The 21,542-nt window shown below is 39.0% G+C and overlaps 1 protein-coding gene across 1 annotated transcript; it reads left to right on the top strand.

Moving 5' to 3' along the window:
- Window positions 1–707: 707 nt before the first annotated feature.
- On the top strand, window positions 708–12,732 carry RSL24D1 (ribosomal L24 domain containing 1; the record flags this gene model as incomplete). Its single annotated transcript, XM_079700685.1, has 6 exons — window positions 708–788; window positions 4,306–4,419; window positions 6,222–6,294; window positions 9,005–9,068; window positions 10,802–10,887; window positions 11,854–12,732. The coding sequence occupies 6 exons, from the start codon at window positions 708–710 to the stop codon at window positions 11,925–11,927; spliced, it is 492 nt and encodes a 163-aa protein (XP_079556811.1). The 3' UTR covers window positions 11,928–12,732.
- Between the last annotated feature and the right edge of the window lie 8,810 nt (window positions 12,733–21,542).

Raw genomic sequence — 21,542 nt, 5'->3', positions numbered from 1 at the left:
AACCTCTGGTAGGTAATAAAAGGAAGTGACTGCTACTGGAGAGGAGGACTGGAGGTCTGGGGAGACAACTTTAGTTTCCTGTGGAAAAAAAAATTTTTTTAAACCACATATGTATATTAATTAAAAAGCGCTGGGGTGGGGGAGTAAAGGTGGAGAACACCACTACAAGTCTTTAAAACACTGCCGGTTAAGTCCTCCGAACCTGAGGCTCAGCTGCTTCGGTTGCAGCGCGGGGCAGCAGGTTCCCGCCGCGGACATCAGGCAAGTCGGCTTGGGACTGGAATCATGGGCGGGGCTCGGGCCGCAGAGAAATGAGTTCCTGGAGACGAGCCACGTGTGGAGAGCCGTCTGGGGAAGAGCACAAACCAGAAACAAGATATACAAGACGTGAGTAAATGCTAACGTTATACGACACGGTAAGGAGGAAAACTAGAGGCTCGAGCAGCCAGTTCAGAAGCCTACGCAGAACCTCACACTTCACCAGAGCGCGGCCGCACTCTGCGCCTGCGCCAAACAGCACCGCCTTTGCCGGCGCGCCCGCGAGGTGGCGCCGTCACGTCCGGCTAGCTTTCCAGGGGCCCGCAAGAGCGAAGAAACACCGCCTCTTCCGGGTGGAGAACTGGAAAGAGAATCACTTCCCGTGGCGGGGCCACGTCACTTCCTCTTAAGCGCGGCGTCTGGCCGGAGCGTCCCCACGAGCGTTCAACATGCGGATTGAGAAGTGTTATTTCTGTTCGGGTCCTATTTACCCAGGCCACGGCATGATGTTCGTTCGCAACGATTGCAAGGTGAGACGGCCGGGAGTAGCGCGCTCTCCGCTGCGCTCTCGCCGGGCTGAAGCCGCGCCCGCTCGGCGCGGAATTCCTCTGCACCTGCGTGGGGTTTGGTCTAGGATTTCGGCTCGTGGGGCTGGTTTTGCTAGCGGCTCCGACCTCGACCTCCCTCTTGGGGAAGTTTCTCCTGCCGGCGTCGCGACCGGAGCTGGTCACTAGGCCGCCCTTGGGCGAGGCTGGCTGCGATGAGGTTGAGGAGCGATTCCAGCCAGCGCCGACGGGGAAGCTGGGAGTCTGTTTGCCCACTTTTGCACATGGGCCACGTTCTTCAGTTCGGTAAACTTTGTTGAACGCATGCCGGGTCAAGCATCATTGCTGAGGCCCGCGTCTGTACAGATGAATAAGACTTGGGGTCGGCCATAGCCTGTAGAGGTTGATAGAAATGTTGCATATGGCTTAATAGTAGAGTTATGTATTATGAAGCTGTTGGAGGTGTTTTGGAGAGGGTCGTCTGTAGAAAGGCACAGAAAGGAAGTGACGTTTATCTTGGATCTTGCGTTTTGCTTAAGAACGTGAGGAGAAGGCAATCTAGGTGGAAGGAAAACGAACAGTTTGAGCAAAGGCACAGAGGGGAGCAGATACTTCTCTGTTTAGGGAAGTGACGGATTGCAGATGGTGATAGAGGCTTGGGGTAGGGCTATAATGAAGTACGGTTTCCACTGAATGTGTATCACTTTTTCAACGAACAATCGTAAGTTGGGGACCGTCTGTATAAGGCCTCTTTGTGAAAGACTTTATGAGTGATACATGAATTTGCCTTTCATACCGGAATGGATCTCATTCTTCTGTTTAACACATTGTTTCTCAGAATTTGACCTCTCTTGTATTTGCTTCTGAATCACTGGACACTTGTAGAAAATACTGATTCCTGGTTTCCGCCAGATCTGTTGAATTGGAATCTCTGGGGAGAGAGGAAGAGGAGCTAGGAATCTGTATTCAGTGAGGTGATTTTGACATGCTAAAGAACTACAGTTCCTACTTCATCACTTATATCTGTATTCTACATGAAAGATATTGACCTCACTAAATTAGGAGTAAGGGGTCTTGCCAAAAGTGTGGGACCAAAGCTATGTTTGGAAACTTGAAAGAGCATGTAAAAGATTTTTTTTTTTTTTTTTTTTTGCCGTACGCGGGCCTCTCACTGTTGTGGCCTCTCACTGTTGTGGCCTCTACCGTTGCGGAGCACAGGCTCCGGACGCGCAGGCTTAGCGGCCATGGCTCACGGGCCTAGCCGCTCCGCGGCACGTGGGGTCTTCCCGGACCGGGGCACGAACCCGTGTCCCCTGCATCTGCAGGCAGACTCTCAACCACTGCGCCACCAGGGAAGCCCAAAAGATTTTTAATTCCTGCTCTCAGGAACATGACAAAGAATTTATAGCAATGAATGAAATGATTGTCAGGCTGGGGTGTAATTCACAGAGGGTATTATGGCTTTGTGGATGATTTGGTCATCATGACTATGATTTTTGTCCATCAGTGTTTGTCAGCTGGGTATGGGAATTAGAAAGGATGGTGGGAGCTATCTAGAGTTGGATGTTGATCTGGCAGACACAGTGGAAGTTCACGTTGATGAGGAAGTCTATATTGCTAGCAAGGATAGTGTTGAATTATCTGGGAGCTAGCTTGCTGTAGGGAAGACCAGTGTATCCAGAACAGAGTTGATTGGGGAAATAAGAAGTAGAGGCCCTGAAGCACTAACGAAGAACAGGTACCTCATTTTTTTCTTTGTTGATGATTCCGAAATCTTTTTTTTTTTGCGTTACGCGGGCTTCTCACTGTTGTGGCCTCTCCCGTTGCGGAGCAACAGGCTCCAGACGCGCAGGCTCAGCGGCCATGGCTCACGGGCCCAGCCACTCCGCGGCATGTGGGATCCTCCCGGACCGGGGCACGAACCCGCGTCCCCTGCATCGGCAGGCAGATTCTCAACCACTGCGCCACCAGGGAAGCCCCAAAATCTTTATCTCCTTAGTTCCAGGTCTGAATTTTCCGGTTGACAGGGAAACCCTGTTTGTACCTAACAGTGAGCCTGCTGAGAGTGTTCCTTATTACCTCAAATGTTTTTGCTCTCTGAATTAATACTGTCATCCACCTAGACAGTTCTGCTAGAAACTGAGAGTCATCTTTGAATCTTTCACCGTTTATATCTAGCTATAGGTTCTATCCATTCTGCCTTCGCAGAGGAGAGTGGTGTCTTAGCTTTCTTTCTCCCCACCTGCCCTGGTTCCAGATTAGGCACTTGTCACTTTTGTAGCCTCCTAAGTAGTCTTTCTTCATTTATGCTCTTAGCTTTTGGGGCCATCTTTCATAGAAACCTTCCCTCTTATGCTTCTCAGGTAGTTTCTTAAGAGTAGAATTAGTGTATTACTGCTCCATATTTTCATAGTTTGCAAACAGGAAAAATATACATGTTCTTAAGGTGTGCTTAATAAATGTTTGTTGAATTAATGGCATAAGAAGGTGTTGAAGGACTTTGAGGCTCAGATGGATCATTTGTGTACATGTTGAAGACTGAGGATGATGCCAGAGGACTAGGTTAAAAGGGAAATTTGAGTCTGTGAAGCTTTGTCTCACACATAATCGTTTACCACCTACCCCACCATAGATTTAACCACTTCCTTAATGTGTACTTGCATATTACTTTATACTTGATTATTGTGTATAGCTATATCCCATTGTTTATATCCTAGTCCGTTCTTTATCTCTCTTGTTTGCAAAATGAGATTTTACCACATTGCTAGACTAAGCTTCTCAAGGTAGGGCATCTTGTTTTTTGTTTTTTGTTTTTGGCGGTACGCGGGCCTGTCACTGCTGTGGCCTCTCCCGTTGCGGAGCACAGGCTCCGGACGCAAAGGCTCAGCGGCCATGGCTCACGGACCCAGCCGCTCCGCGGCATGTGGGATCTTCCCGGACCGGGGCGCGAACCCGCGTCCCCTGCATCGGCAGGCGGACTCTCAACCACTGCGCCACCAGGGAAGCCCTATAGCCAGTTTTAGTTGCTTTTTTGAAATTATTTTGTGCAACAGTGGAAAGAACCAAAGGAAGTTTCAGAATGGTTGTTTGAAACTTTTAACCCCCTCCTCCCATTGAGGTATTTAGAAAGTGAATTTTGAGAATTATTGTGAATTGCAAAGGGATTTAAATAAATGACTTTCCTTAAAACTGTTCCCTTCATTCAAGATCATTTGTAAGGTTTTACTATTATTCTATAAAAATGGTCGTTTTTAACCATATTTTTGGGGCCTTCCATCTTTAGTTGTGATGATGTTTATTAGTCAAAAAATAGTTCAATTTCCATTTTGTGTGATATGTCTCACACATTTCTAAATGGTGTTGTGAGTAAGTAGAAGCAGTTGTGAGTGAGAACCATTGTTATTTCTCAGACTTTATAGTATATTTTGTCTGGTAGGATAACATCCTATGGTATAAAATTTTTTAATACTGACTTTTCACTATTTTAACACTTTTCTTGTAGGTGTTCAGATTCTGTAAATCCAAGTGTCATAAAAACTTCAAAAAGAAGCGCAATCCTCGCAAGGTCAGGTGGACTAAAGCATTCCGGAAAGCAGCTGGTAAAGAGCTCACAGTGGTGAGTACAGTTAGCTATCAGTATAGTTTTTACAGTTTTCAAAATTTTAACTTCTGGGTGGGAGATGTGATTTAATTAACTCTAACAAGGCTTCCTATAGAATGGTTAATGAGTGACTTATTTGCATTTGGGTTTGGTAATCTCATTCTCACATGATCCCCAAAACCATAAATCCGTAGAATTCTGAAAAGGAAAAAAAGTCCTAATCTATAGTTTGTAGAAGTGATTTTTCTTATTCTCGAAAAAGTATTTTTAGCTCTTGCAACAAGGGGAGAATTACTTAAATGGATTGAAGTTGGAAATTGCTACTTAGGGATTTTTCTTATTCTCAAAAAAGTATTTTTAGCTCTTGCAACAAGGGGAGAATTATTTAAATGGATTGAAGTTGGAAATTGCTACTTAGGGATTTTGAAAGGAGGTTAAGATATTAAAGGGTTTTTGACTAGCAGTGAGGGCTCAGATGAGGTTTGTAATAGACTCATTTATCAGTTTCTTGATTTTTTTAGCAGGACTCTGTGTCTGAGAGCAGAGAGCTTAGTTCATAATGGCAGTGTACGGAGGAATAGTGAGGAATCAGGGGTGAGGGAGTTCCATGAGGCAAGCCCCCACCATCATATTGCTGTTAACTGAGTTGGTGTAAGGACCTGGTGAAGCTTATCTGCACTTGATCCTTAAAAAGGGAGGAGGGGAAGCTGCTGCACAGGCTACCTTTGAGGTGGGGAGAGCTTTCAACTGTCCCCTCCCGCCAGACTTCCTCTTCCCCCAAACCCATGACTCTTTCCCACCTCGCCACTCCTTAAAGGCAGTATCTAAGTAGTTGCTATGAAGCCCTTTACTGTCTTTCTCGACACCTGAGGTTCTTCAGTGAACATAAAGAATATTTTTTGACAACATGTAAGGCCAAATCATAATTGTCACAAAAGTTATTTTCACTATGGACAAATAGATTTGTAGCGTCTCAAATACAGGTGGCAACTGTATGAGTGAAGAAAGGATGCTGGGTCAGTCATTTGCTGGTGACCACTTACCTTGTCATGGCTGAGGTTACTTTGATCTGGACAGAGGCATGTGTATATAAATGAAATAGCCAAGTGCAGAGTTAATGCTGTTCCATATGCCAGAGCGTGATAGATTTGAAAACTAAGAAATATCTAGTTTTTCCAAAATTATTTTGCATGTTTTGAGATAAATAGGATTGTTAATTGTCAAAATACCAACTACATTTGGAGGGGACTAAAGAATTTCAGGGTGAAGCTTATGTCATATAGAGTAGTACCACATTATTTGAAGATGTATAGTTTCAACTCTGTGCTGTAACACAAAGGTTTATAGGTATTGAAATATATAAATATGCTAGGTATTTTTGTTGAACCATATGCAGTTCTCAGTGTTTGACTCTTTTTGATCTATGGGAAAAGGCAATTTCATATGGTTCAATCTAATATAAAGTTTTCTGGCTGTGAGTCTCATCTAGGAACAGGAAATTAGGGAAGCTTTTTTAGTTTGTTTATAATTCCCATGATTGTTATAGGCCCCTCTGAGGGATGGGGGTGATCCTCTCCCCTACCCCTCCCTTTGAGAATCACTCATACATAGACGTTTTCAATAGGGCTGTCTTGTACATCGTGGTGTTTAAAGGAGAAAAAGTTTGAAAACTTGTATCCTCTGGGATCTCCCTGGGGGAAATCTTAATATGTGCCCGTAGCTTTGAAACACTTAGAACTTTTGTGAAAAGGCGAAAAAGTTTTAAGAAATGTTTCCTTTCTACCTCTCTTAAAACCATATTTCTTCTCTTCTTATAGGATAATTCATTTGAATTTGAAAAACGTAGAAATGAACCTGTCAGATACCAGCGAGAGCTATGGAATAAAACCAGTAAGTCACAAGGACTACCGGGAATTTTCAGGAGACACTGGTTTGGGATATTACCATAACTTTAATATCAGTTGGTTGTTTAAATATTAAATTTCTTCTTTTAATCAGTTAGCTTTTATACTTTTATCCTTATTTTAATGGCTCTGTTGTATTTGTGGGGTTTTTTTATAAGCTCTCCCAAATCCTTTTCAGAATTGAAAATGACATAATTATTAAATTTGATATTATTTGAAGTACCTACACAGAAATATAAAAACATTCAAATATCTGGGGAAAAAAATAGAGATGTAGAATGCTTTTGGTGGGGGGTGAGTGTGACATAGTTAAAATATACAAAAAACCTAACATACTTTACAAGTTTAGATAATTTGGTTTAAGGATATAAGTATTGTTTTCTGTATACCTAATAAAACTTAGTGATTCTGTAAAGTTAAAAAGTACAGCATGTAAAGAGATAATTACAAATTTTCTAAGAGAACTTTTAAGTGCTTGACTTGAGTAAAAATGAAGCTATAGGCTACTGAAACTAAAAGCAGTAATGTTTAATTCTTATCTACCTACCTACCTATCTATCTCTCTGTTTTGTTTACTTATTTAAGAAAGCAGAGGCTTTAATTTAAAAAAATTTTCATGTGTAGTAAAACGTAGTTCCTTAAGCTAGCTTGTAGATTCCACTATGTCTCTGTGTGTGTTTGAGGCCCTTGGCCCTGCCTTTTCGCCTTCCCCCATGCCTACTTATGCAGCCTTTAGCCATATCTACTCTTGGATGTGGAGGTGATGTAGTTTGTTAACTAGAAGTCTCTAAGACTTAGAATTCTACCAACTTTATTGGTCTCTAATGGATTATTGGCAGGGCATACTTTTCAACACCTTTTCACCAGTTAGTCACAAGACTTCAGAGGAAGAGTTGGAAAGTTATGGGCCTTTGTAGTAGCATTTGACACCCTCTAAAGCCTTGTTTATCTTCCTGAACTGTGTGGAAAAATCAGAGTCCCAATTGGGAATTGCCTAAATATTCTGCCCCTTGGTGTGCTTGTTTGTTTGGTTTTTTCTCTTTTTAAAAAATAAGGTCTTTCCCTTCTGTTTTGTAATTAGAGGAGTAGTTAATTTCTGATTAGCAGTTGGTTTTATTGGGTTTATTTAGTAAGGAAATAACACTGATTCAAACTCAAGGATTTCTAAAGAGATTAATAGGGTTTTTTAAATTGAGGTTATAATTGACATATTAGTTTCAGGTGCACAGCACAATGATTTGATATTTGTATATATTGTGAAATGATCACCAAAATAAATCTGGTTAACATCTACATCATACATAGCTAATTTTCATAGGATTATTAAATTGATTCCTAAAGGTACTCTTGGCAGGGACATTATTGGAAGATCCTAAAGCATTTCTGGACCCCATTGAGTTTTATTTCACTTTGGCCTTTGTTTTCTTTTATGTTACTACTTGAAGATAGCAGCTCCAGACCATTTTTACCTATAACTACTTTTATTTGGTGGGTATTCAGCTTGATATGGAAACTGAGGTACATATTTCAGTCATCTGTAGATCTTCAGTTACTAAGATCCTCTGTGCTGGTATCATGATGTTTATGTTGTTCCTGAGAAATACTGTGTGTTCTCTAAGATGTTGTATCCTTTACCAATAACCACTGACTCTAGCATACAAAGATGAACAGGGCATACACAGTCCCTGATCTCTCAGTGCATTTTACTGAGTACTCTATTTTATTGTTTCTGTTAGACAGTAATTGGTTCAGGTATTATCACAGAGTCTCATTCATTTGCCCCACTCAGATCCACAGACTACACTTTAAGAATCTGGATTGGGAATTGTGCTATTTAGTATGGTAGCCACTAGCCACAGGGGCTACTGAGCAATTAAAATGTGACTAGCCTGAATTGAGATGTTCTGTAAATATAAAATACATGCTGGATTTTGAATACTTAGTATGAAAACAAGCATAAAATATCTCAGTAATAATTTTTTATATTAATTACATGTTGAAATGACAGTATTTTGGATATGTTGGGTTAAACAAAATGTATCTTAAATTTAATTTCAAACTGTTCCTTTTTACTTTTTTAAAAAAATGTGGCTACTAGAAAATTTTAAATTACATATGTGATTTATCTTATATTGGACAGTGCTGATACAGACTCTAGAGTAGTTGGACTCAACTCCCTTATAGCCAAGGCTCCTGTACACAGTTTCTGAAACAGTTGGATTTTAGTGGTTAAGAACGTGGCAAATTGATTGACTGGATCATTCTACCAGTATTCATCATGTGCAGAATATATCCTAGGCACTTGAAGAAAAAGTGGCTTTTATGACCAGGAAGGTAGAGTCTATTTATGAAGATGACAAGCTAAGAATGGGATTAATTGCCATTAATCCAAGTTCTCTGTAAAATAAAATTTTCAAGTACAAGGAAAATTTAGTAGTAAAGGCTTTTGCAAAATAAAAGTCAGAGAAATGATACGTGGGAAAGAGTCAACAGTGATGTCAGCCAAGGGTACATACCTTTGTCAGCTATTTTAGTAGGAATTGTTTTTTAATAGGAATTGTTTTGCAGTGAGTTTTTTGTTTCGTTTAATCCACTTCTAAGCCACAGTAAAGTAGTGATTGTTAAAGTTGCTGTTGGTTATAATCATCCTGCTTGAATGTGCATAAATTTATTAACGTTTATGAATTTTTTTGTAGTCGATGCAATGAAGAGAGTTGAAGAGATCAAACAGAAGCGCCAGGCTAAATTTATAATGAACAGGTATGAATATTTTAAAATATCTTTATTTTCATGTAACTTCAGACTTTCAAAAACTGGCAAGATAGTATAAAGAAGTCTTGCATATTCTGTTGGCATTTTGCCAAATTTACTTTAACTCTGCGTAGTAAGTTGAAGACATGATGCCTTTTCCTTCTGAGTATGCTTCAATATATACATATATATATCCTAAGAGTAGTATGTTCTTTTTCTTTGGGTTTTTAAAATTGAGGTATAATTGACACACATTAGTTTCAGGTGTACAGCATAAGAACATGCTCTTAATAACCACAGTATAGTTAAATCAGAAAATTAACACTGATAAAATACTATAGACCATACTAGATTTACCTGTTGTTCCAATAATATCCTTCATAGCAGCAGAAAATCCTGGCTCATGCATTGCATTTAGTGGTCATATCTCCTCAAGCTCCTTTAATCCAGACAGTTTCTCACCTTTGTCTTAGATGACACTGGCATGTTTGAAGAGTACAGGTCAGTTATTTCGTAGAACGTTCCCCGGTTTTTGTTTGATGTTTTCTTCGCGATTAGATTCAGGTCCCTTTGGCCAGAACATCATAGAAGTGTGTCCCCCTTAAGCACCCCAGCAGAGGCACCTGTTGTCCCTTACTGGTGATGTTAACTTTCATTGCTTGGTTAAAGTAGTGTCTGCCAGTTTTCTCCACTGGAAAGTTACTGTTTTTTCCCCCTTTTTAATCAGTACATATCTTGAGGGAGACACATTGAGACTCAGCAAAGAGCCTGTTACTCCTCAAACTGATACCTGCTGGTTTTCACATCCATTAGAGTTCTGCCTGAATCTGTTACTACTGTGATTGTTGCCAAATGGTGGTTTTTCTGATTTCATCGTTTCTTCTCCGTTTATTAGTTGACCTTCTTATCTAAGAAAGAGCATTTTCCTTTTTCCCCAGTTCCAAAATTTATTCTTTTATTCATTTATTCACATCATATCTGTGTGTATTCATTAATTCTTACTGTATTCAATGAGTTCTAATTCTTTGTCATTATTTTGATGTTCTAAGTACCCAAGTTGGCCAGTGAGAATTCCTTCAGGCAGGCTGTGTGTCATTTTGACAGTTCCTCAACATTCTTTGAGTCCTTTCTTGCTTTATGGCTAATGAGATTTTCCCTGCCCCAGCTTGGAATTGGCTTTCTTTAGAAGGGGTATCGCTTTTGATCTAGTCGCCATAAAAGTCATAGAAAAGCATGCGTCAACAGCTTTCTGGCTTAAAAATTTTTTTTTTTAAAGCATTACAAAAAAGGACCCAAATGCTTGAGAACTAGTCTGTTAGCTTTTTTTGTTGAATGTCTTGTGTTTTGTGCTCTTGTAATTACTGAATGATTTAAAAAATTAGGTAACACGGAGACTACAAATCTTTATCCTCAAATAGAGAACACAGACACTTTAATAATTAGAGATTCTTACTCTGTAATCTCTGAGACTTGTTAATTCTTTGTTTCAGTCACATCCCTTCATTCACCAAGCAAAATATCTTTTCAACCTGTTTTATTCCCGACTATGTGCTAGGAGTACAGTGAGTGAACAAATTGGGAGTGCAGGAATCATGTTTAAGCTAATTAGGAACAAGAAATGAATTGTGTTCCCATTGCTCATTTGTGTGGCTAACTTACTACAATTTTGACAAATTAGGAATTAATGTCTTTTAAAGAGGTTTTAGTAACTGAAATTTTGGCCTTAATGTGTTTTATCCTAGGTTGAAGAAAAATAAAGAACTACAGAAAGTTCAGGACATTAAAGAAGTGAAGCAAAACATCCATCTTATCCGGGCCCCTCTTGCAGGTAAGTACTGCGTTACGCAGGAGTTCTCTGCCTTAAGTAGAGAAATGAAAAACCTGGATTGTTGTGGTCCATGTAATTGGGTACCAGCCAAGGTACCCAATTCTTAAGGTTGAATCTTTTTATGTAAATGTTCTCCCTCATTTATGATATGACTATTTATAAAAATAATTCATTCAGTGTGTTTCCCAGTTCCAGTCAATTTATTGCATATGGTGTTTCTTTTCTCCCTTCATAAAATCCTAGCTTCCGCAAAATCCAAGTTAATCAAAACGATTTGAGTAATAATTTAATAGATGATTTTGCCTCATACCTGTTTTGATTAAAGGATAATGTTTTATATCAGTAGCTCTCTTGTTGTGGGAGTTACTTGGGGGACTTAGTATGTAAACATAGAGGTCCAAGCCCCTTGAATTTGGACCTCTGTTCTTTAGTAGCTCTCCAGGTGAGTCTGATACTTCAGTTTGAGAACTACAGTTTTGTATTAAAAACCCTCCTTGTGCTTATGTAACTTAGTTAGGCACTCACTTGGGCAGTTGCTTGTGTGCATAATTTCTTTTGTGAGATGCTAGGAAACCACTCTTTTTACTCAGCTGGTGCCAAGTACAATCTGTTAAAAGGAGAGAAATTTTGGTGAGATTTAGCTATGCCTAAACCTTAGTAAAGTCAAATCCTATAACCACATATTGGGTAGATTTATGCAAAAGTCCTAGCTAGGTTGTTTTTGTACCAAATTTAAAAAAAATAGACAAAATCCTGGAGCATTGTTTCACATATAGATGATATGGACTGACAGACACCCAAAAAACAATAGGAATGAACCATTGTTACCTAAGTTTTTAGGTAACCCTTTGAGGTAGGTAGTACAGTGTTAAGAGCAGAGACCTTGGTTCAAGGTGGCCAGGGTTCACATCCCAGCTCTTTGTCAAGAGTTTAATTTCTTTCTCCCCCCCCCCGCTTTTTTTTAAGGCAAAGGAAAGCAGCTGGAAGACAAAATGGTACAGAAATTACAACAGGATGTGGACATGGAAGATGTTTCTTAGAACTCTTACTGTCTGTAACCATTCCTATAAGTGCATCTGGAAGTCTCCTTTGGAGACATAGAACTTCTAAATTATTGTTTTCTTTTCATATAAGGTCACTCATATGAAAGGGGATTAAAGTACTTCCTTCCTACATTGCTATCTGCAGAACAGCAGATATGGATGCTAGATTGCATCTCAACGTTAAGCCTTCACTGAGAGATACAGTTTTATAAGTCATGAAAATTATGTTTGTAAATACAGAAGTGAATTGTGGACATAAAATGGTCATGCCATTTGGTTAATGGCACTAGGCAGCATTTATGTAATAATTAATGGCAAATTCATGACGAGTAATATATAAAATAAAATTTTCATTGCAGTAAAATATTCTTTTCCTAGAAGGGATACAGCAAGGAACTAACAATCTGTATGATAATTAGCCTCTAGTAATTTCTTTTGATTTTAGTACTTCTGGTTTTGGTTTATTAGCTTCTTAGAAAAACATAATGGTCTAACATATTGAAGCCTAATTATGTTGGACCGTTTTGATCTGGTTTTAACTATTATGATTGATAGGCATTTGTGGATGTTGGGGGTCAGTGGAATAGTCTCTTCCTGAAATGGCAGTATATAATTTCTCCTTTGGAGAATACTCACTTCTAAGTTGAGATTCCTAGTAGAATAAGCTTTATTTTTCTAGGTGTCCAGTACCTATTAACATTTTTTGTGTGGTTTTCTTTTTAAAAACTGCTTAATTGTTTGTGGAAAATTGGACGTATGGGTAGCACATTATAGATTATTTGCACATAAAATTGTTTCTGAAGTAAGTGCCTACGTATTTATTTAAAAGTACTAAACAAAAGGTATGAAGTTTGCTCACATATACTAAGAAGTAAGAGATACATTTAAAGAGAAATGTATACTTTATACTTCATGTTTTCTTATTTTTACATTACTTATGAGTAAGTATGTTTAGAGTATTAGGTAACTCAGTTTTTTTTTTTTAGGACAAAATTTAGAATAAATTACAAGTTTTAAGGTTATATAATTATACAGTAATGGCTAAATTTTTATTTTAGTATTAGATAGTAAAAAAGTGGACTGATCACTGGACCAGGTGTTAGAAGACCTGAATCCAGCTTTGTTCTTATTGATAAAATAAAGCTCATTTGTAAACAACATTATTGATGCAACATTTAGGGGAAATATGTATGTAAAGACATTTGTAAAATTACTTGAAGTTTTCATTGCATTCTGTATTCATGTTTGTTTTAATATGAACTTGTTTAAAATTACATACTAAGAAACTAAGTTTTACTTAGTTTTACTAAGTAAGTTTTACTAAGTTTTAAGAAACAAATCTCTTACTGTGCTAGTTAGGGAGCAGCTTAGCTATTGCTTTGAGATCATTAATTGGGGAAATTAAGCTGAAACAAAGAGCTGACAATGTATCTCAGATTTAACATTCAGGCAGTTCTCTTAGCTGTCAGGATTTCATATTACTGTGAGACTCCAGATAAGTATTTGGATGCAAATGCCATGATTTTATCCACCCACAGCTTTTTAAGCTTGGTTGGACCACTGAGGATGAGTTGTCCCTTTAAAGTTTGCCTGAGAGTGGTGAGGTACAATGGTTTTTAGGCTACAATTGTTTTAGCTTGTCTGGTTGAGACCTCTGCTAGGCAGTTAGCATAAACACAAAAGCATAAATTGTCCAGACACTCACTACACAGAATATATTCTCTCATTGTTTAAGAACAGCATTGGGCTGGAAGTCATAGAATTTTTTTTAACATGTACCTCTTAAAAAAACCTTGTAAGATTGCAGAAAAAAAATTCTCACATGAAAAAAAAAATCTCACTTCTTAAATATGGAAACCCTAGGAAGATGTTTACCCTGTAGAAGAAAGTTTGAGAAGGACTAGCCTATTATCTCATGAACTGGACAGCATTTTTCTAATTTTATAAATGGCCAAATCTCAAGTGTAAAATATTGCCCCTTAATCACATGGAACAGAAGATGGAAGAGGCAGGGATTTGTGTTCTTACCAGTCTGTTTCCAGCGTTGCCCTGTGTTTATATGGAAGGGATTGATCTAGAGCCTCTCAGATCCCATCTTCACAAGTCCAGGTGTTAGCTGCAACACTCACTTGACTATACTTTGGTTTCTTCATCTGAAAAAAAAAAATGGAGACAATAATATGACTAACCTCAGGAGTTTTATGAGGATCTAATTAGTTACTACATGTAAAATAGTCATTTCAAGTCCACCACTATAGTAAGGTACTGTTAAAATGTTAGCTATTAAGGTTGGTTGTGTGACCACACAAACTCAGTAACAGCAAAGGACTTTGACCTGGAAGAAAGATGGAAGGTCTTGGGGTTTGGGGCTAGCTGTGCTAAACTGAGTGCAGTGTACTTAGTCTACAAAGTGATATGTATGGTTTAAAATGTTAATTTTAGCCTTTATGTCAGCTGGCAAGTTCAGTTATTAAAAGCATCTCATTCCACAAACATTCTCTGCAGTGAAGATTGGGAGGGGGAAATACATTTCTGGTTCATCAGCATTAGTTTAAAAAATGAATCATCGCCCATAGTTTTAAGGGCTAATTTACATGATATAAGGGAAGTTATTTTTTCCCCTCTGTCCTTTAGCTTACATTTTAAATGGAGATCTGGAAAAAGACATCAGACTTTAATCACTCAATATAAATTCCAATATTGAATGAACACTACACCTTGTAAAAATTAACTTAGCAGCCTGCTGAATTAAGAGTGTTGAAAAACTAAGGGGAAAAAGATATAAAAAATCAGTTTCAAAGGCTATAGGAAGAATTTTCGAAGGTGTCTATTCTTTACTGATACATAGCAGAATGGAAAAGTTAACCCACATGGTTTACCCTGCACATGTTTACACTGAGTGTATCCATCAGCCTCCTGTTGATTTGAATCGTTTTTGTCTGTTGTTGAATTTCTTTTTAAAGGAGAAGTGACCTTTTTCTTATCTTTTCTGACATTCTGGATGTAACAGTCTCTAGTTTCTGGTGCCATGGGGTGAGTCTCTAACTTAAGCTCTCCTGCTTGAACAGTCTCCCTAGGATTTGTATCTTAATTCAAGCTATCATGCAGGGGTTGATGTTTCTACCAACATGACCTTCCCTGGGGTACCAGTTACCTGAACTGATTCTCTAGGCTGCCATTGATTCTGTGGCTCCCCTTTGATCCTGCCAATAAATTCCTTTTGCCAGTGTTTGTAACCAAAAATCTTGATTGATAGACATCCCCATCCTCTCCAGCAAGTCCAGGCAACCCATTTCTATCATAATCTATTAAGATTGCAGGGACTGTTTCTTATCCCAGACACATTAGGTACGTGGTGCATGGAAGGTGCTCAATAAATGTGACTAAATGTAGCCATTTGCTAGGTTTACTCCTGTTTATCTTTAAGATAGCCAGTAACTTGGAAGATATAAAGAATCAATTAGCAGCAGAGAGATACTACATTAGGAAAGGAAGCAGCCTGTCTGTGACTTTAACATTAATTGTATCTGCACTGTTGGGAAGACTTGCTGAAGAACAGTGCTTGCCTTGGGTTGCAAAAAACTGATTTTGCTGCTTAGGTCTAACCGTCTAGTGGTGGTACACTAACCTCTACTTCTGGGTCTGGCTGGAGCACTCACAAGTCAAGAAATCTCAGGAAGAACTGAGCATGAGCCATGGTTTTGGCAGGTTTCTTAATGTTTTGTCTGGAACTTGTTTTGCTGGTGGAAGTAGAACTTTACTTCAGGAGCCACAGAGTCTAAATTAGAAATAAGGACAATTGGGAAGAATCTGTTAAAAGAGTACTGCTTCTCTAAAGGAATGTTAACCAACCAAAAAATACAGGATACTGGTCCGTTAGCATTTTGAGGAACTCTTTGTTTTGAGAATGCCAGATTTTAAATACTTCGTTTGTTTAATATATTCCAATAAAGTGTATATATGTTTGGTTCGGCACCAAGCCTTGGACTCTTAAGAGGAACACCAATGAACAGTATGCCATTCTAGCCAGTGAGTTACCTCACACTGTTTTCCAGTGTACATTTGATGATATTGTTACATATTAACTCTTCTGATAGGGAATGATGTAGGCAGTGAGCAAGTAGTTAAAGGCAGTCCAGCTGATTAAAAGGATTCCCCATTCAAAAGCAAATGATACAACATGCTTATACTGTGTTAAACTACATTGTTGTCCACTGAGTTTCTCTTCAGTTCTCTCAGATTCTTCATGCTGCCCAAACACCAGAGCTAGTAGGTTTTTGACTTTGTAGAGACAGTTTCCCCATTTCTAGAAGATAATATACAATGGAAAAAAAAGTTCTGTAGGGGAAAATATCTACGTCCTAACCTCCCAGTTCCTTTGATCACACGTTTGCCAAGAGGTAGTACCACCTTGTCCCAGAGTTGTGAGAACTCAGTGATACAGGAAATGTTACAGCTAGGTACACTGCATGTATTGTAATATTCACAACCCTTTAAGTTAATCCTCATTTTGCAGGCGAGGAACATTAGAATATGAAAATAGCTTCATCCATATACTTGTCACTAACAAGTAGCAGAGCTTAAATTCAAGCTCTGACAATCACTGGCTGAAACCCTAAACAGCATCTAGCATGTTGGTGTTCAATATACATGTATTTATTCATTCAAGGAAAAAAATCTAGCAGTAAAAAAGTATCCAGGAGGAAAGGATAGATATCATGGAGTAGTGTAACCTATGACTCTAGAATGAACACTTTTTCTTACCAGTTCTTCCAGGACTGACAGGTGATCACCTATCCCAGGTTGAGTATAATTCAGACAAGTTCAGGGAAATTAAGTTGTTTTTTTGTTTTTTTTTTGCGGTACGCGGGCCTCTCACCGTGTGGCCTCTCCCGTTGCGGAGCACAGGCTCCAGACGCGCAGGCTCAGCGGCCATGGCTCACGGGCCTAGCCGCTCCGTGGCATATGGGATCTTCCCAGACTGGGGCATGAACCCGTGTCCCCTGCATTGGCAGGCGGACTCTCAACCACTGCACCACCAGGGGAACCCAGAAATTAAGTTTTTTTGAAATTTACTTCAAAAATTAGTACAGCAGTGCAAGTAATTACAGTTTAATTATTGGAGCAAGTGTTCATTTAGCAATGCATGTTAATCTTGTTATCCAAAGAAGATTTTGAAATTCAACACCTGCTTCAATTGAGCAACTTCAGTATTAATTTTAAATGTTTATTTTGTGTCTGCTATGTGTGAGGCATTGTTTGCCTCACTTAGCAAGTTAATTCATGTTATATTTGAGAAATTTGAATCATTGCAAAGTGCATTCCTCTAGTTATAGTTCATGTTTTATAGGACTTTAATAGCTGTTGCTCTTGGGCCAATTCTTAAATTCTCTAAGACTGTCAGGATTACTGACAATAGAGTTATGTCTTTGTCCCAGGGGCTAAAAGTCCTGATGCTGAGAAGCTTCAGGTTTAATCTAAGGTGAGAGGTGGGTTTTGAAGATGCCCAGTGTACTATTTGATTCGTCTTTCTAATAACTGATGTGGAAAAGAATCTAAAATCATGTTCTTGCAATGCATAAGCACACATGATAATATTTTATTCCCACTGTTAGTTAAGTGGAACTTCAGAAATAATGTGGGCCCTACTAAGCAACTGTATTCCTTTTTCTCGATGGGAAGTCCCCACTGGAGATTAGGGATCCAGGAAGATTTGATCAAAACAGTTGAGGATTAACGACAGTGGCACTCAGAGTGGGGTCCTCAAGCCTGATGGCACAAGAGAATCATCTGGGGCAATTTACAGTTATCAGTGCCAGGTCCCTGCCCTAGACCAATTAAATGAGAATCTGGGATTGAGGCCCAGGCATTGGTAGTTTTAAAAAGTTATCAGGTGTTGGGGTCAAGAAAGATGGTGACAAAAGAGGTACCTGAACTCTTCTCCCATGGACATTCAGAGCAATCAACTCTGAAAGAAATTTAGAAACTAGCTGAATGACTCGTATACACTGGTGAATGAACAAAACCCACGTTGAAATGGATAGGGAAGGCTGAGACACACCATAAACCCCACCACCAGAACAACACCGTACAGTCAGGTAGAAACTCCCAACTTCCAGCTTCTCCCTGAGGATTAAAGGGTTTGAACCTCCCATCTGGTGTCCCAACTTTAAAGATGCTCACCTGAGGAGTGGGCCCTCCAAAACACCTAGATCTGAAAGCCAATCAGGCTTGCGCCCACAAGACTATAGCAAACAAAGGAGCAGTTGTTAATGGGTGTGTGAGCACTTGCTGTGGCTATACCCCCTGGACTCTGTGTGGCAGAAGCAGGCAAAAATCACCAGTTTCCCAATCTTTCTCTGAAAGGAGTGTATGTGCATACTTTGAAAGCTGCTGCCTTAGGGTCAGTCTTCTACTTTAGGACATATCTAGGCACTAACTGTGTTTTCTGGAGACAGGAACCTGTCGGACACCTCCTCTGCTATAGCCTGTCCCTATAGCCCCTCAAAGTTGCCACTGTCACCATGGAAGGAGCTTATATGCATATCTGTGCCCAGCTTTTGCACTGCTGCCTGTGGGATGGGCCCTTAGATTGCCTGGCTCTGATAGCTAACAGGGCTTGCATTCATGAGTCTTACAGGATAGTAGCAAACAAAGAAGCAGCTCTTAATGGGCACAGAAACACCCCTTGACCCCCTGCATCTATATATGCGGGCCTAGAGCAGAGGGAGCAGGCAAAAATTCTTATCTCCCAGTTCCTCCCTAGAAGGGGCTTAACTAAAAACTTTCCCAGCTGCCGCCTAAGGGTCTGCCTTCTAATCAGCCTGTATCTAGGTTCTGGCTGAGATCCTCTACTTTAGGACATTGACAGATCTTGGTACACCCTCAAGTACTGGGAGCCATTCAGAACAAAGAAGGCAGCTTGGAAGATCACAGAGGTTTGAGAGAACCAGGAGCTAGGGTCAGGCTGATAGATGAGGTTTATCTCCTACACAAGACCATTCTGTCAAGACTGAGAAAGGTGGCTGTTTTATCAGAAATCAACATAAAGAATCAAGGAAAATGAAGAAATAGAGGAGTATGTTCTCAACAAAAGAAGATAATCTCTAGAAAAAGATCTTAATGAAATGGAGAAAAGTAAAGTACCTGATGGAATTCAAAATAACAGTCATAAAGATGCTGAGGTCAGACAGCAATGCACAACAAAATGATAATTTCAAAAATGGGAGAGAAAATGCAGAAAAGCACAAAACAAATCACAGAGCTGAAAAATATAAATTGAACTAAAAAATTCAATAGAGGGATTCAAGAGCAGATTAGAGCAAGTGGAAGAAAGGATCAGTGAACTTAAAGACAGGGCAATGGAATTCATCCAGAGAAGCAAAACCCAAAAAGTATGAAGAAGGTGAAGATACCATAAGGGTCTTATGGGATACCATCATAGCACAATTATATGCATTAAAGGGGTCCTAGAAGAAGAAGGAGGAGGAGGAGGAGGGGGAGGAGGAGGAGGAGGGGGAGGAGGAGGGGGAGGAGGAGGAGGAGGAGGAGGAGAGAGAGAGAGAGAGAGAGAGAGAGCTTATTTTTAAAAATATTGGCTGATAACTTCCCTGATTTGGGGAAGGGAACAGACTTACAGAACTATGAATGCCAGAGTCTTCCAAATAAAGAGGATTTGGAGAGACCCATATAAGGCATATTATAATTAAACTGCCAAAGGATAAAGAAAAGGAAAGAATCTTAAAAGTAGCAAACAAAAAGCAACTTGTTTCATGCAACAAGTTGTATATGTACCCCCCATAAGACCATCAATGGCTTTTTTAGCAGGGACTTTGCAGGACAGAAGTGAGTGGCAGAATATTTTCAAAGTAGAAGAAAGAAAAAAAGAAAGGAAGAAAGAAAAGGAATGAAGGAAGGAAGGAAGGAAAGAAGGAAGAAAGAAAGAAGGAAAGAAAGAAGGAAAGGAAAGGAAGAAAATGTTGCCAATGGAGAATACTCTGGCAAAAATATCCTTCAGATTTGGAGAGAGAGTTTTCCAGACAAACAAAAGCTAAAGGAGTTTATCACCACTGGACTGGCCTTACAAGACATATTGAAGTGTTCTTCAAGCTGGAATTAAGTGATCCTAATTAGTAACAAGAAACATAAGAAGGCATAAAACTCACTGGTAAAAGTAACTATGTAGTTCAACTCAGAATACTGTAAAGTACCCATTGATGGGTAAGTCACTTATAATTCTACTATAAGGATTAAAAGACCAAAGTATTAATAATAACCTCAATAATTTGATAATGGTTACACAACATAAAAAGACAAATTGTGACAAAAATGTGGGTGGGGGAGTGTAAAAATGTAGAGCTTCAAAGTTATGTTATCAGCTTAAAATAGACTTATATTTTATGTAAGCATCATGGTAACCTCAAAGCAAAAACCTATAGAAGATGCACAGAAGATAAAGAGAAATGACTTTAAGAATACCACTACAGAAAATCATTAAATTGAAAGAAAGCAAGCAAGAGAGGATCAAAAGAACAAACCAGTTACAAAACAACCAGAAAAACAACAAAATAGCAATATCAAGTCCATTTCTATCAATCATTAATGTAAATGGGCTATATTCTCATATCAAAAAACAAAGTAGCTGAATGGATAAAACAAACAAAACCAAAAACAAAACAAAAGATGAAAAAAACCAAGACCCAACTATATGCTGCCTACAAGAAACTCACTTCAGGTAATTCCCTGGTGGTCCAGTGGTTAGGATGCCATGCTCTCACTGCTGAGAGCATGGATTCACTCACTCCCTGGTCAGGGAACTAACATCCCACAAGCTGTGTGGCACAGCCAAAACAAACAAACAAAACAAAACAAAACACACAAAAACAACAAAAAACAAACAAATAAAACCTCACTTCAGCTTTAAGGATACACATAGACTGAAAGTGAAAGGATTGGAAAAGATATTCCAAACAAATGGAAATCAAAAGAAGGCAAGGTAGTTAAATTTACATTAGACAAAACAGACTTTAAGTCAAAGACTAACAGGAAACAAAGAAGGTCATCATATAATGATAGAGAGTTCAATTAATCAGTAGAACAAAACATCAGTAAATATTTATGCAGCTAACATAGGAGCACCTAAATATATAAATTCAGTGTTAACATACATGAAAGGAGTAATATATAAGCAGTACAATAATAGTAGGGGAGTTCAATATCCCACTTTCATTAAAGGATACATCATCCAGACAGAAAATCCATAAAGAAATACTGCACTTTAAACCACACATTAGTCAGATATATCTAATAGACATTTATAGCATTCCATCAAACAGCAGCAGAATACACATTCTTTTCAAGTGCACACGAAATATTCTCCAGGATAGATTATGTTAGGCCACAAAGCAAGCCTCAATAAATTTAAGATTGAAATCATATAAATATACACTGACAACAAAAGATCAGAAAGAGAAATTAAGGAAACAATCCCATTTCCCATCGCATAAAAAAGAATAAAATACCTAGGTATAAACCTACCCAAGGAGGCAAAAGACCTGTAGGAGCGCACATGGGCAGCAGCAGGCACTAATTGCTGCCTCTGCTATCCCAGGA

Source organism: Hyperoodon ampullatus (genome assembly GCF_949752795.1).
Source record: "Hyperoodon ampullatus genome assembly, chromosome: 3".
In the NCBI taxonomy this organism is placed as follows: domain Eukaryota; kingdom Metazoa; phylum Chordata; class Mammalia; order Artiodactyla; family Ziphiidae; genus Hyperoodon; species Hyperoodon ampullatus.
Note: the sequence above shows the minus strand (reverse complement) of the source record. Positions and strands in the feature narration are given on the sequence as shown.